General features: G+C 36.6%; 1 protein-coding gene across 4 annotated transcripts in view; it reads right to left on the reverse strand.

The window, feature by feature from the left end:
* Window positions 1-12,752, reverse strand: part of RASAL2 (RAS protein activator like 2) — a 403,677-nt gene that overhangs the window by 215,887 nt on the left and 175,038 nt on the right. For all 4 annotated transcript variants that reach the window (XM_082465087.1, XM_082465088.1, XM_082465091.1 and 1 more), the window contains exon 2: window positions 3,650-3,777. In XM_082465087.1, the coding sequence (XP_082321213.1) occupies window positions 3,650-3,777 (128 nt within the window). The remainder of the gene's footprint in view (window positions 1-3,649; window positions 3,778-12,752) is intronic.

Genomic DNA, 12,752 nt, shown 5'->3' on the forward strand with positions numbered 1-12,752 from the left:
GGCAATCCAACCACAGTGAAAAGAGGGAAATCAGAGTATAAGGAAATAGTTGCTGGTGGATGGGTAGACATGGTAAAAGAGCTCTCTTTTGAGTGGCTGAATTTCCTCAGTGAAATAAGCAGCAAAGTAATCAGCTATAAGTGAGGGTAATAGACAAGCAATTAGAATAGAAGAGGAAGCATGAAAAATCATCTTAGAAATCATCCTGGATTGTGCTACTCCAAGTGTGGTGCAAGGTCCTGTGCTGTTCTGCAAACTGTTTGTTAATGGTCCACAATAAACAATTTAGCAACACAGAAATTGAGAATTGTGCCTGGTGTGATCAGTGGATTCATCTCATTGTACAGCACACTCTCCATGAACATGTACAATTTTTGTAATTCTATTCCTTCTTTTCCTATGTTATCATTATTATTGAACTGTAATTTCATTTTTGTTCAATCTAATAAAAAATTTGGACTTAGACTTTTGTCTTTTTAAAACTTCATTTTTCTTTACAATTCATATTATTGTATTTTATTGTTCATGATGAGGTAGGGAAAAACTTGGTCCTTTACCACGCATAGATTGAGAAGCACTAGTCCAGTAGAGTTGGAAAGTAATTGGACTAGGAAATGTTTTGTGATTGCTAAGCAGCATTAGAGGCTCACATGAGATTTGTAGCCATTAGTTTAAAGACTGTCAGCAGGGTGGAGTGATTTTCTCCAGACACATTATGCTGCATGGAAGCAGGGCAGGACAGATGAGGAGCAGGATTTAACTGACCTATCACATTGCCAAGCGAGTATGATGATGCAAAAAAAGGGCAAGGAAATAGTATGCAAAGATTAAAATGATTGACCATGGAATTCAAGCTGGGAGAAGAGGGAAGAGAGGATATCAGAGGTATGAGGGGCAGAAAAGGTGACAGGATCAATGGCCTATAGGTCCCAAAGGATTGAAAAACTGTTGGAAAAAGGGATGAGCTAGAAAGATAGGAGGTCAGACAGTAAGATGCACACAATTGAGAATATTGAGAAGTTGTAGCAATGAGGCAGGGTAGAGGAAAAGATTCTTGGAGGAGAGGAGTTCAAGGAACTTAGAGCCAGTGTGTTGAAAGAATCATCTCTGCAGATATTGGAATCCTCACAAGTTAAGGCTGGAGTAGTGCTGGAAATAATGATAATGAGCCAGGAGCTAAAATCAACAAGAAATGAGGAGAAATGACGGGGGCCGGGGGTGGGGCTGGAAGATGACTACAACATGGGACTCAGAGTCTGGGCTTTATAGGGAAAATGAGGGAGAATAGACAGGAAGCAGCCATGAAAGGAGAAGGATGCCTACTACAGGCAGCATGGTATGAAGGCTGTGGGAAAAAACCAGCCATCACTTGACAGGACTTCACAGATGACAGTGTCCTCAGGAAAGCTACTGGTTCTCACGAGACCAAGAAGTTAAGGAACTGCTTCAGAAAAGGGGTGGAAGAAACAGCTGATTTGGCTGATGATGGACTGTGAGTTGCAGAGGGCATAGACAAAGGGTTTCAAGAGGTGGGAAAGGATGAGTGGAAGGCAGGGACAGAAAAGAGGATTTACAGAGCGATATGCAGAAGAGAAAATGAGGGGTTCCCCAGATGTCTAAGGCTACTCTTGATGGCTGGCATAAAAAGCGATGAAGTACATAAGAAATTGTTTTAGAAATCATGCATCATGGACAGTTATTTTATGGGACTAAAGGGAGCCCAAGCCTGGATTACTCAATTGATCAGTAATATTTAATTCATGTATTATATCTTGGTTCTAGATAAGGAATGCTCTTGACCTTATGCTATCTATCTTTAGGCTATATCATTTCTTACATTACTAATTGAATAAAATGTAGGTAAGGGCAAAAAGATGGCAGATGATATGTTCATATCACTCCTTATTAATAGCTCTGATAAAAGACTGCTGACAGAGTCGATTGGTTTAAATGCACGTGTTAAATTATCTGTCTGTTCAAATTGGATAATTACAAATATTCTACACTAATATTCACTCTACCAATTTTTATTATGTATCTACTTAATAGAAACAAAGCAACATGTACTATACTGTTCCAGAAAGGGCTGACCTTTATTGAATTATTTTAATAAAATTAAGTTTAATTATATTACAATACTGGAAAACGGTCATGGGTAGGGAGATGGTAACAAAAGTAAGGGACATTTTTCAATGGTTGGAGAAAAAGAATAACCAAGTTCATAGAGGGCACATTAGCCAGGCCCTTGCAAGGAAGAACTGCCTATGAAAATAAAAGAAGAAACTGAAATTGCTTTATTGCTATGATCTGGCCTCTACAATGTTAAAGAATGCTGAGTAAGAGAAGAGATGCAAAAGAAAAGGGACAGAGGGGGAGGAGAGAGAGAAGAGAAAAGGGAGGTAGAGATCCACAGACTAGAATTAAGAAATGTGTTTTTTGTGCACTGCTTCCTCTGAACTAACTTTTCCAGAGGGATGGCTTATGAAATTGATATTCTACCTACAGCTTTCTAGTTATTTATATATATTTTTGGCAATTAATCTTTCTCCATCATTGAATGAGATCTCTTCTTCTCCTTCCCTCCCATTATCCCTCTTCTTGTCAAGATCATACTAATTTTTTTATGTTGTGGAGTTCGGGAGTAGGATGGTTTTTTGGCCTTACCAAGTCAACTATCCAATAAATCACCAATAAGCAAATGAATTATTTGGATGTGGAAGGATTTGTACACTGTAATAGTTTGAGGAGTAAAGCAGTAATAGTATATGATAAGTTCAAGGGTTTTTTCACTTACAAGAACAGAAAGTTTACCTAGAACTAGATGTCTGTGCTAATTACATTCTGTCTGCCTCTCCAGATCTACTCTCTGCCCTTCTCTCCCTTGCTGTACTTCAGGAAACAAATCTCTACAGAACACATCAAAAGCAATCTTTTCCTTTGGCTTCAAGTTAGGTTTGGCCAGTAGGTAACACTGGCAAGAAATCAGAAAGCAGGAAAGAGAGCTGGTGTGTCTGTTCTCCCTTGCTTCCTCCCTGCTGGTCATTTTTGTTTTGGTAGAGGCTGTGTTCTTTTGTGTATAGCCATAGCAACTGCTATGCAGCCCTTTCATGCAACTACAGTTCTCTGGGTTCCAGAAACATTGCTCCCTTCCCTTGCCCTGAAGGTCTAGGGTGATAACTGCTTTCTGCTGTTGCCAGTTCATGGGTACTTTATCCCCATCTGATGGGTCCCCTATGCTGCCCATGCCTCTGTATAGTCCCTTCGTTAAACCTCTTTCAATTAATCTGCTGACTGTGCTATTTGTTACTTGCGAGGAGCTAGACTGATGTAATTTCCAATAGCCTCTCTGGACCACTTTCAGGGCCAGGTCTACACAATCCAACCCATTCGCATTGCAAATTACTCAACTCAATATCTCTTTCACTATTCCTTAGTGAAAATCCAGCCCTGTCTTGTTGACATCACGCCTTTGCGGCAATCACGTATCATCATGATGACATCAGCAGCCCCTTAGACCCACTTAGAGTGTATCCTTCATAAAGTCTCCATTTTCATAAATGCAACTCATCAAGATGCAAATAAAAACTAGATTATTTCAGGAATTTGGTCAGAAAAGGGAAGTAGCTTTTCTCAGTAATATCCACCTCACCTCCTTTTCCTTGTTGAGCAACACCAGCTGGCTGTCTGTGAGGATGCAGTACTTCCGCTCCCATGTTGTTGTGTCAGTGTAGGGTGACTGGCCACAAGACAGACGATGGGTAGGTGGCCCTTTCACATCTGTGTGACAAACACAAAAAACAAAAGTGACAAATCATTGCCATGTTTGGTAAACTCGTAGTTCAAATGTAAGATTCTTCAAAATCAAAGTAAGGAGGTCTAAACATAAATCTAAATGGTAAACTGAAAACTTAAATTCCTCTGAAGAAAATAAAAAGTTATATACAGAGGGAAAATTTTGCCCCATAGTCTGAAGAAAAGAGGGCTGAGACACTAGGAAGAATTGTTAGTACAAACTTGACACAGTAATCACCACTGTACATGCACTAAAATAATGGGAGGTCACTTCAGAGCAAAACTAGTATCATTCAAAAGAAAGAGGTGGGCGTGACTCAGAGACAAGAACAAAAGATAGACAGTCTTTAGGAAGAAGATGATATTGCATGTACACTCAAGAGTGCTGCTGATCCAGTACTGAAGGAGTGAGTTATTGGCAGCCTATGTCTTCAAAATAACTTTATTTCTAGTCAGTTGTAAGATTTAGAAATGGTTAAACTACAGCATCATATTACCACTAGAGGCCAGTAAGATCTTAAAAACATAGAAGGCAATTTCCTCAAGGAAAGATCTAAACATATTACCATCATGTCTCTTAAAGGTGGAGGCACACAATATCAAAGTTAAATGTTTCAACTCTTCTAAACGTCTCATTTCCTGTTACTTTAATTTGTTTTCTTTTATTAAGGTATAATTGACGTGTAACATTATACTAGTTTCAAGTGTACAACGTAATGATTCAATATTTGTATATACTGCAAAATAGTGACCCCAATAAGTCTAATTACCATCTGTCACCATAAAAAGTTACAAAAAAAATTTTTTTTCTTCTGATGCAAACTTTCTAAGATTTATTCTCTTGATAACTTTCAAATATGCACTACAATATTATAATCACCATGCTATAGTTGACATCCCCATGACTTATAAGTGGAAATTTGTACCTCTTGAAACCTTTCACCCTCTCACCCACCCGCCCCCTTCACCCCCTTCCTCTTGGAAATCACCATTCTGTTCTCTGAATCTGTGAGTTTTGTTTTGGTTTTTAGATTCCACATATAAGTGAGGTCATACAGTATTTGTTTTCCTCTGTCTGCCTTATTTCATTTAGCATAATACCCTCAAGGTCCATCCATGTTGTCATAAATGACAAGATTTCATCTCTTTCAATGGCTGAGTAGTATTCTATTTATCCACCAATGGACACTTAGGTTGTTTCCATATCTTGGCTATTGTATATATCTTTTCCAATTACTGTTTTCACGTTCTTTGGATAAACACCCAGAAATGAAATTGTTGGATTGAATGGTAGTTCCATTTTAATTTTTTGAGGAACCTCTATACTGTTTTCCATAGTGGCTGCACCAATTTACATTCCCACCAACAGTGCACGAGGGTTCCCTTTTCTCTACATCCTTGCCAACACTTGTTATTTCTTGTCTTTTTGATAATAGCCATTCTAACAGGTGTGAGTGATATCTCATTGTGGTTTTGATTTGCATTTCCCTGATGATTAGGGAAGCTCAACACCTTATTATATACTTGTTGTCCATCTATATGTTTTCTTTGGAAAAATGTCTATTCAGATCCTCTGCCCATTTCTTAATCAGACTGTTTTGGGTGTTTGTTTGTTTTGCTGAGTTGTATGAGTTCTTCATATATTTTGGATATTAACTCCTTATCAGATATATGATTTGCAAATATTTTCTCCAATTCAGAAGGCTGCCATTTCATCTTATTGATGGTTTCCTTTGCTGTACAGAAGCTTTTTAGTTTGATATAGTCCTACTTGTTTATTTTTGCTTTTCTTACCTTTGCTTTAGGGGTCAGATCCAAAAAAATCACTTAAAAACTCTTTAATATGAACTGTTTGTTCATTTGGGCTGTTGAAAAACTTGGAACATATTTTAACCATAAGTACACATTAGATCCATTGAGTAAGGCTTTTATGACAGTTCAGTATATATTAAAAGTTCTTTAGCCATGAAGGACTAATTCCTCTCAGGAATATACTGCAGGAAACATTTAAAATACATTACTTATTACTATTTATTTATTACACTAGAGGAGCACCTCAAACTGAAGAAATTAGAAAACAAACACCCATGAGTGCAGGAGAGTTGTAAATAATAAATAAGCACATTTTACCTATTAGGTGAGAATCTTCATTACTATTACTTTCTAAGGACTTTTAGTCTTTTTATCACAGGATGATAGGTATTCCTGGTATTGACTGACTTCAAGGAAATTCAAATGATTTCCTAGATGTTTTTATGCTATAATTATTCAAATATGCATACCTATAGCTGGAGATCTGTAGAAAGTAAAGTTAGTACTTAGGGCATTAGGTATATGTCTCTCTTCTTGCATCCCCTTATGTACCCAATATTATCTTCAGTGCTCCTTCTGGCTTAACTTCTTTGCTCTCTAAAAGTCTATCTAAACTTGTTGCTCTGCACGCTTGGGGAACTTATCAACTACCCTCCAAAATAACTCAAAATTCAAGAACTAATAACATTACCAGGGCTTGGCTTGACATGTTACTAATTCTTAGAAGTTCACTGTTTTTTCCTTTTTCTCCTTGTTTTTCCGCTTCTATCTCCTCTGAACCTCGCACAACCAGTACATGCTGCGTGGATAGCTTCTCCATTCCACGTCAACTCTCTCTTCCCTACCCTTAACTCTTTTATTTCAAGAATTTAAATTAAAGTTTTCTTTATACTTCAAATTTTCCTAAAATTATCACAAAAAGCTTTAAAGGAACTGACTCAATCATTTTTGACACAGATAAAAGATTCTTGCCTGAACTTAAAAGCCATGTCAAAGCTGATTTTCTTCACATGATTTGGATAAACAAACGGGTTAGATTTTTACCACAATGTAGGCCTATTTTTAGAGTCAAATACCAAGACCACTTCAACAGAGAGGGATGTACCTACTTTATGTAGAAATGTGGTGGTTTTGTGGCCTAGACAAGTTTTCATTCAAATGACTAACCTTCTTATGTAAGTTGGCCGTGGGTGACCTAAACTGCCCCCTGCAATTTAATCTGAATAGTAATCTTATGATCCACACTGAGCAAGAAGACATTGACAGACTCTGTCCATAAAATTAGAATACAGTAAACTGTATTACAGCAGGAAACCCAGTTTTCCTGATAAAATATAAATCTGCATCAGCACTGAATTTAAGAAAACCTAAATTATCTTCCCTGTGTCATCCTGAGTTAATTCTCTTACAGTCTCCCTTAATGCTCTCCCCTTCTCCAACTGGAGCTTTGTTCCTAGTTTCTTCATGGTATTGTGAAACAAGACAATGTCTCATAAAGCATATTGGGGACCTCAAATTACTCCTCTCCAGGGCTAAAGGTAGAATGAAATAGGGAGCAATACTTCTATATTTTACATTTTTCTGTCAGTCTAAATTATGAGGTTGATTAGCCATGTTATAAATTTTATAGTTTCACATTTTTTTCTACTCTCTATTATCCACATTTTGATCATTTTATAAGAATGCATAAAAGGAAGAAAACAAGAAAGAAGTTAGAATAAGTAGGATTTTTTGGTTCTTTTTAGCATTTCTGGATTAAGGTTTGAAGGGCACTTTAAGTAACAATTTAAATAAATTTTTTTAAACCTATAAATTTAATTTATTCATTCTATCTTGTCCTCATTTCCGTGGCTAAATGAAGGTTTAATAGTACACTTGTAAAGCCTGTTTACTGAGACTATATTGACAGGACAAACTCAGATTATTGCCTTATTTCACTTTAGCAATTCTACCAGTCCTCCTCTCCCTCCCTCCTTTCCTCCCTTCCACCCTCTTTCTCTCCTGCTCTGGTGACACACATCTAATTTCTGACTTCCAATTACATTTAGTATCTAAAATTCACTACAGAATACGATAACTACCTTCGAATTACAAATAAGAATCTTAATAGCAAAACTGGAAAAAAATTTTATATTTGCGCTGTCCCATTCCTATAAGGATACTAAGGATACTGGATGCTGGCCTTATTACAAAAATTGAATAATTTTAGAGATATTAAAAAGAATCAGCGGTTACTCAATGAATCCCATTGGAAAGTGCTTCTTTGAGACTGGATATTACCATGTAGACTAGTAATTATCAAAATTTTTTGATCTCATGATCCCTTTAGACTTTTAAAATTGAGATTTTGTTTCTCTTTGTTTTCAAAGAGATTTTTGTTTATGTGGGTTATATTTATCAATATTTACCATATTAGAAATTAAAACTGAGAAATTTTAAAAATATTTATTCATTTAACAACAATAACAAACCTACTGCATGTTAACATAAATAACACATTTTTGATGAAATGCAACTATTTTCCAAACAAAACAAAATAATTAGTGAGAGGAGTGACACTGAAGTTTTGCAAGTCTCTTTAAAATCTGGCTGAATAGAAGACAGCTGGGTTCTTGTATCTGTTTCAACTTTTTATCTCTTGCTTTATGTTGTTTTGGTTGAAGTATAAGTAGAAAATCTAGACTCACACAGATATATAGTTGGAAAAGGGAAGAGTATTTTAATAGCATTTTCAGGTAACTGTGGCTCGCCTTTTCTAATACTATACCAAAAACTGGCATGCAGTTGCTCCTTAAAAGTAAGTAAATTGTGGAATGTGACACCACTTCAATAAACTTTTCATACTCTGTTAAGTTAAAAATCATTGGTCTACCTTGCCCTTTGAACGGATCTTTTTACCCATATGCATGACTTTGGGGCACTCTGCATTGATCATTTAGGAAAAAATGGTTCACTTAGTTTTGCAGATCTTCTAAACACTGACACTTTTAATTACATAATATCAAAAATTCACATTCATTAATCTTCAGAAAGTCTTGATCATCAGAAAAGTCTTTAAGTACTGGGAAGCTGTCAAGCTCCATGTGGCAGATTCAAGTTTTCCAAAATACTGATCTTTGTTTTGGATCTTAAATTTTATCATCGTCAATAAATACTGTTGTTTTTTTCCCCTTAAGAGACAGGTTTGTGTCTTTTTTTTCCAGAAAATGGATCACCTGTGGCTAGTCAGGAAATCCCCTATGCTCACCATCACCCTTTTTAAGAGAAGAGAAGACAAGCAGGAGATAACATATGACTCTTCTTTCTGGTGAATTATTTCCTTTAGCCTAAGGTTTGCAAACAGCCCTTCTGCTGCCTCACTCTCAGTCTCAGCAGCACCAGGGGCTAAGCACAGGGGTTATTCTAACTCTGCTCCATCACACTTAACTGATAACAACGTAATAAGTTCCTTAAAGGCATGACTGACTTAACATTTTTTATCAACTATTCCTTGATAAAGGTAACACTTTTCTTTGCAGAAGAACTAATTTTAGTTTGGGAAGCAATTCCTATGATGGTTCCACCTTGCTTCTCCCTTCCACATCACTAGTACACGGTTTGCACTGCACCTGATCACTTGTGCCATGCAACAGCAGGCAGAGCAGATCATTTCGTTTTCCTTCACTTTTTAGATATGTATTAGAAGAAATAAGTCCCATAATTGCCCCATTGGGCCAAGCACAGCTAAAGCAACTATATGGTTTGGGTAACTGAATGGAATGTTATGAATGATGCCATGTTAAGATGACAAATGGCAGTCAATCACAGCTTGCTCTTCAATCCTAATAGACCACTCACATCTACAGTTCATACTCTTACCTAAACAGAAAAACAGAAAATACTCAAAATAAAATAATTCATTTATATACTCATCCTTAGAAGGAAAAAAAGGGGGTCTATATGCAAGTTTTCTTAAACAGTCAAGCACTGTGCAAATTTAAGAAAAGTGTAAGAAAATATAAGTCTGGCACTTAAAACATAGCCATGGTGTTGTATAAATGATCAAAACTCAAGATCCTTTTTGTATCTCATGTTCCTGTTACTGGTAGAAAAACAAACTATACTAAGAATTAATCTCAAACACTATGTAATACTCTATCTTCTTGTTATATTTAGTACCTCTTCCTATATTAATATACCCCCCATGCCTGCCTCTTTTTGAATTGAATCTCATCGCTTTCCTTTAGGGGCAGCTGCTGTGGGGAAAGAAGTAGAGCTTTTAAAAGAATGTGATTCTTAGAGGAGAAAGGAAAAAAAAAGTAAATAGCTTACCACTATTGAGAGATCAGTTTCTGGGGTTTTCACAATTGGTTATACTGCCAATACTGTGTCATTATCTCACTATACGAGAGTAGAAGGCGGCAGACTGCATTAAAAAATAAAACTTATCAAGAGTTTGGCAGCATTAAAAATTTTTTTAATAGCTCTACCTCTCTCCACAGTATCAAATGGAATAGAACACAGACCTAAATTTGCATCTTTTCTGAATTGTGACCTGTTTGAACCACAAATCACTGAGCTTACAGCGAAAACTATCAAGGAGATAATATGTGCAGGCTTCTCTAAAGAATCCTATCAGTCACTCACTGCTAAGTCATGAAGCCAATTCAGTCAGCTGGTCCTGACACAACTCAGCTGACTTACATGAGAGGTGAAAAACCTTTCTTGTTATCAAAAAACAAATGACCTCAAATGAGTAAGGGGAAACAAACAACTAAAATATGAGACTATAAAGCAGTAAAAGGAAGCATTTTGCATTTTCTCTTCAATACAATCAACACAAATAGAATGTACATCCTTCTTGTCTAAATCTAGTCCATTTCTGAAAATGTGTTGGATGGCAAATTTTCACATAACGGAGACTATATTCTGATTTTAAGTGGAAAAAGAATAATTCAGTTCAAGCCCATCTAAAACTCCCAATTAATTTCCCCCAATATTAAGTATTCTTAAGCCCCCTTATACAATCCACCAAAAATTTCTAAATTAAAACTAAACATACAAAATCATTTAATATTTAATAAACTTGTTAGTGAATACATTTGTGCATATATACGGTATTAGATACAAGTTACATTTTCCTTTTCTACTGCAAACGTGTTCTATAATTTAAAGAAACAATTATCTGTTAAAGATGCATAATGAATGCAAATAGCACAACAAAATAAAATTAACTATGAGGTTTCAAAAACTAACATCACTTTCATAATTTTATTTTTTCTCACAAATAGGTAAAAATCATATGTATAGTACATCAGAACATGTGCACAGCCAAGTTTATATCTTTTAACTTTTTGTCTTTTGTCTCTCAGCCTTTATCATTTCCTAACATAAGAGCTTTTCTAATCCTCCTAGGCTCACCTACTTTTCACAGCCTTTTCCATTATCTTAAAAGATAATTGGAGCTTCCCTGGTGGCACAGTGGTTAAGAATCCACCTGCCAATGCAGGGGACACGGGTTCGAGCCCTGGTCCGGGAAGATCCCACATGCCACAGAGCAACTAAACCTGTGCGCCACAACTACTGAGCTTGCGCTCTAGAGCCCGCGAACCACAACTACTGAAGCCCGCGTGCCACAACTACTGAAGCCTGCGTGCCTAGAGCCCGTGCTCCGCAACAAGAGAAGCCACCACAATGAGAAGCCCACGCTTCGCAAGGAAGAGTAGCCCCCGCTCACCGCACCTAGAGAAAGCCTGTGCGCAGCAACAAAGACCCAATGCAGCCAAAAGTAAATAAGTAAATTTATTTTTTAAAAAAATATTTTAAAAAAAGGATAAAGATAATTTAGATTGCATGAAACCTTTAAACAACATTATCACGAAACACAATCCTGTTGTGAAAACAACTGATTCACGGACAATAGTCTACTCCATATTCTCTCACTCAGATTAATGTGCAACTTAATGTTTTTGGCTGGAACATACATGCAAGTTTCTTTCAATGATATTTCAATGTGAATAGTCAATTTTAAGTTAAAAGTTTCCAAGAGATAGCAGCAAATATTTAAATGGTGAGAGTTCAGATATCAAGGGATACATTTCACATTATAGACAGTAAAGAGAAAAAAAAGAATATAGGGAAGCAAATAATGATGAGAATCAAGTGGGAGAAGAAATTTAAAAAATAAAGGTCAACAGGATAAGAAATGCATAGAAGAGGAAGAAGGAGACCCTTTGGGAAACAAATCAGAGTTGAAAGATCTTGAAGGTCAGTAAATCACACTTCCTCAATTCATAGATTAATAAAATGAGGCTCAGAGATATAAAATTACTTGTTCAAAGTGACACATCTAGCACAGTTATCTTAGAATTTAGTCTGATATATAAACTAGGATTTTTTCTAGCATATCATAAAGCTTCTCCTTGTTTTTTTGTTTCATTTGGTTTTGGTTGTAATTCAGTAAGTATTTATGCACTGTGTGTAAAGCACTGTACTCAATGCTGGGGATCTAATAGTGAACAAGACAGACCAAGCCACTGAACTCATGGAATTTAAATTTAGTTGAGGGGTCAAATACTGTACAATTAGCATATGATTAAACAATTATGATAAACACTATAAAGAAGCAGTATAGGGTGCTGTGGGAGCACAGAATGAGAGCTATGGACTTAGTCTGGGGCATTATTGCAGCTGGGAGCATGGTTACTGGTGTGTCAGTATGGAGAGGAGTATAAGTATTAGCATTTCAGACAAATGAAATCACAGGCCCAAAAGCCCTTGAGGAATAAAGTGGTTCTGCTCCTGTAACAATCTGAAAAGGAGGCCCCTATGACTGATGCATGGGGAACAAGAAGGTTAGTGCAGAGTTAGGGGGCTGGTGAAACAGTCCAGGCCAAGAACACCCAGAGACCTATAAACCAAGTTAAGGACGTTGATCTTGATCCTAGGAAGGAAAGGAAGCCCCCGAAAGGTTTTAACAGGAGAGTGACACCACTGATTTGCATTTGTGTGAAGAGGTGAATGGGAGTTTCATTTACTGAGATTAAGAATTCTGGAAGAAGATTAGGTTTGAGGGAGAAGCTGATGAATTTAGTTTGGGTCACATCAGGAAAAAAAGAAATCAGTCAAAAGCTAGATCTGTCTATCTAGGTCTAAAACTTCTAACCTTG

The sequence above is a fragment of the Balaenoptera physalus genome (assembly GCF_965194825.1).
Source record: "Balaenoptera physalus genome assembly, chromosome: 1".
NCBI classification, from domain to species: Eukaryota; Metazoa; Chordata; class Mammalia; order Artiodactyla; family Balaenopteridae; genus Balaenoptera; species Balaenoptera physalus.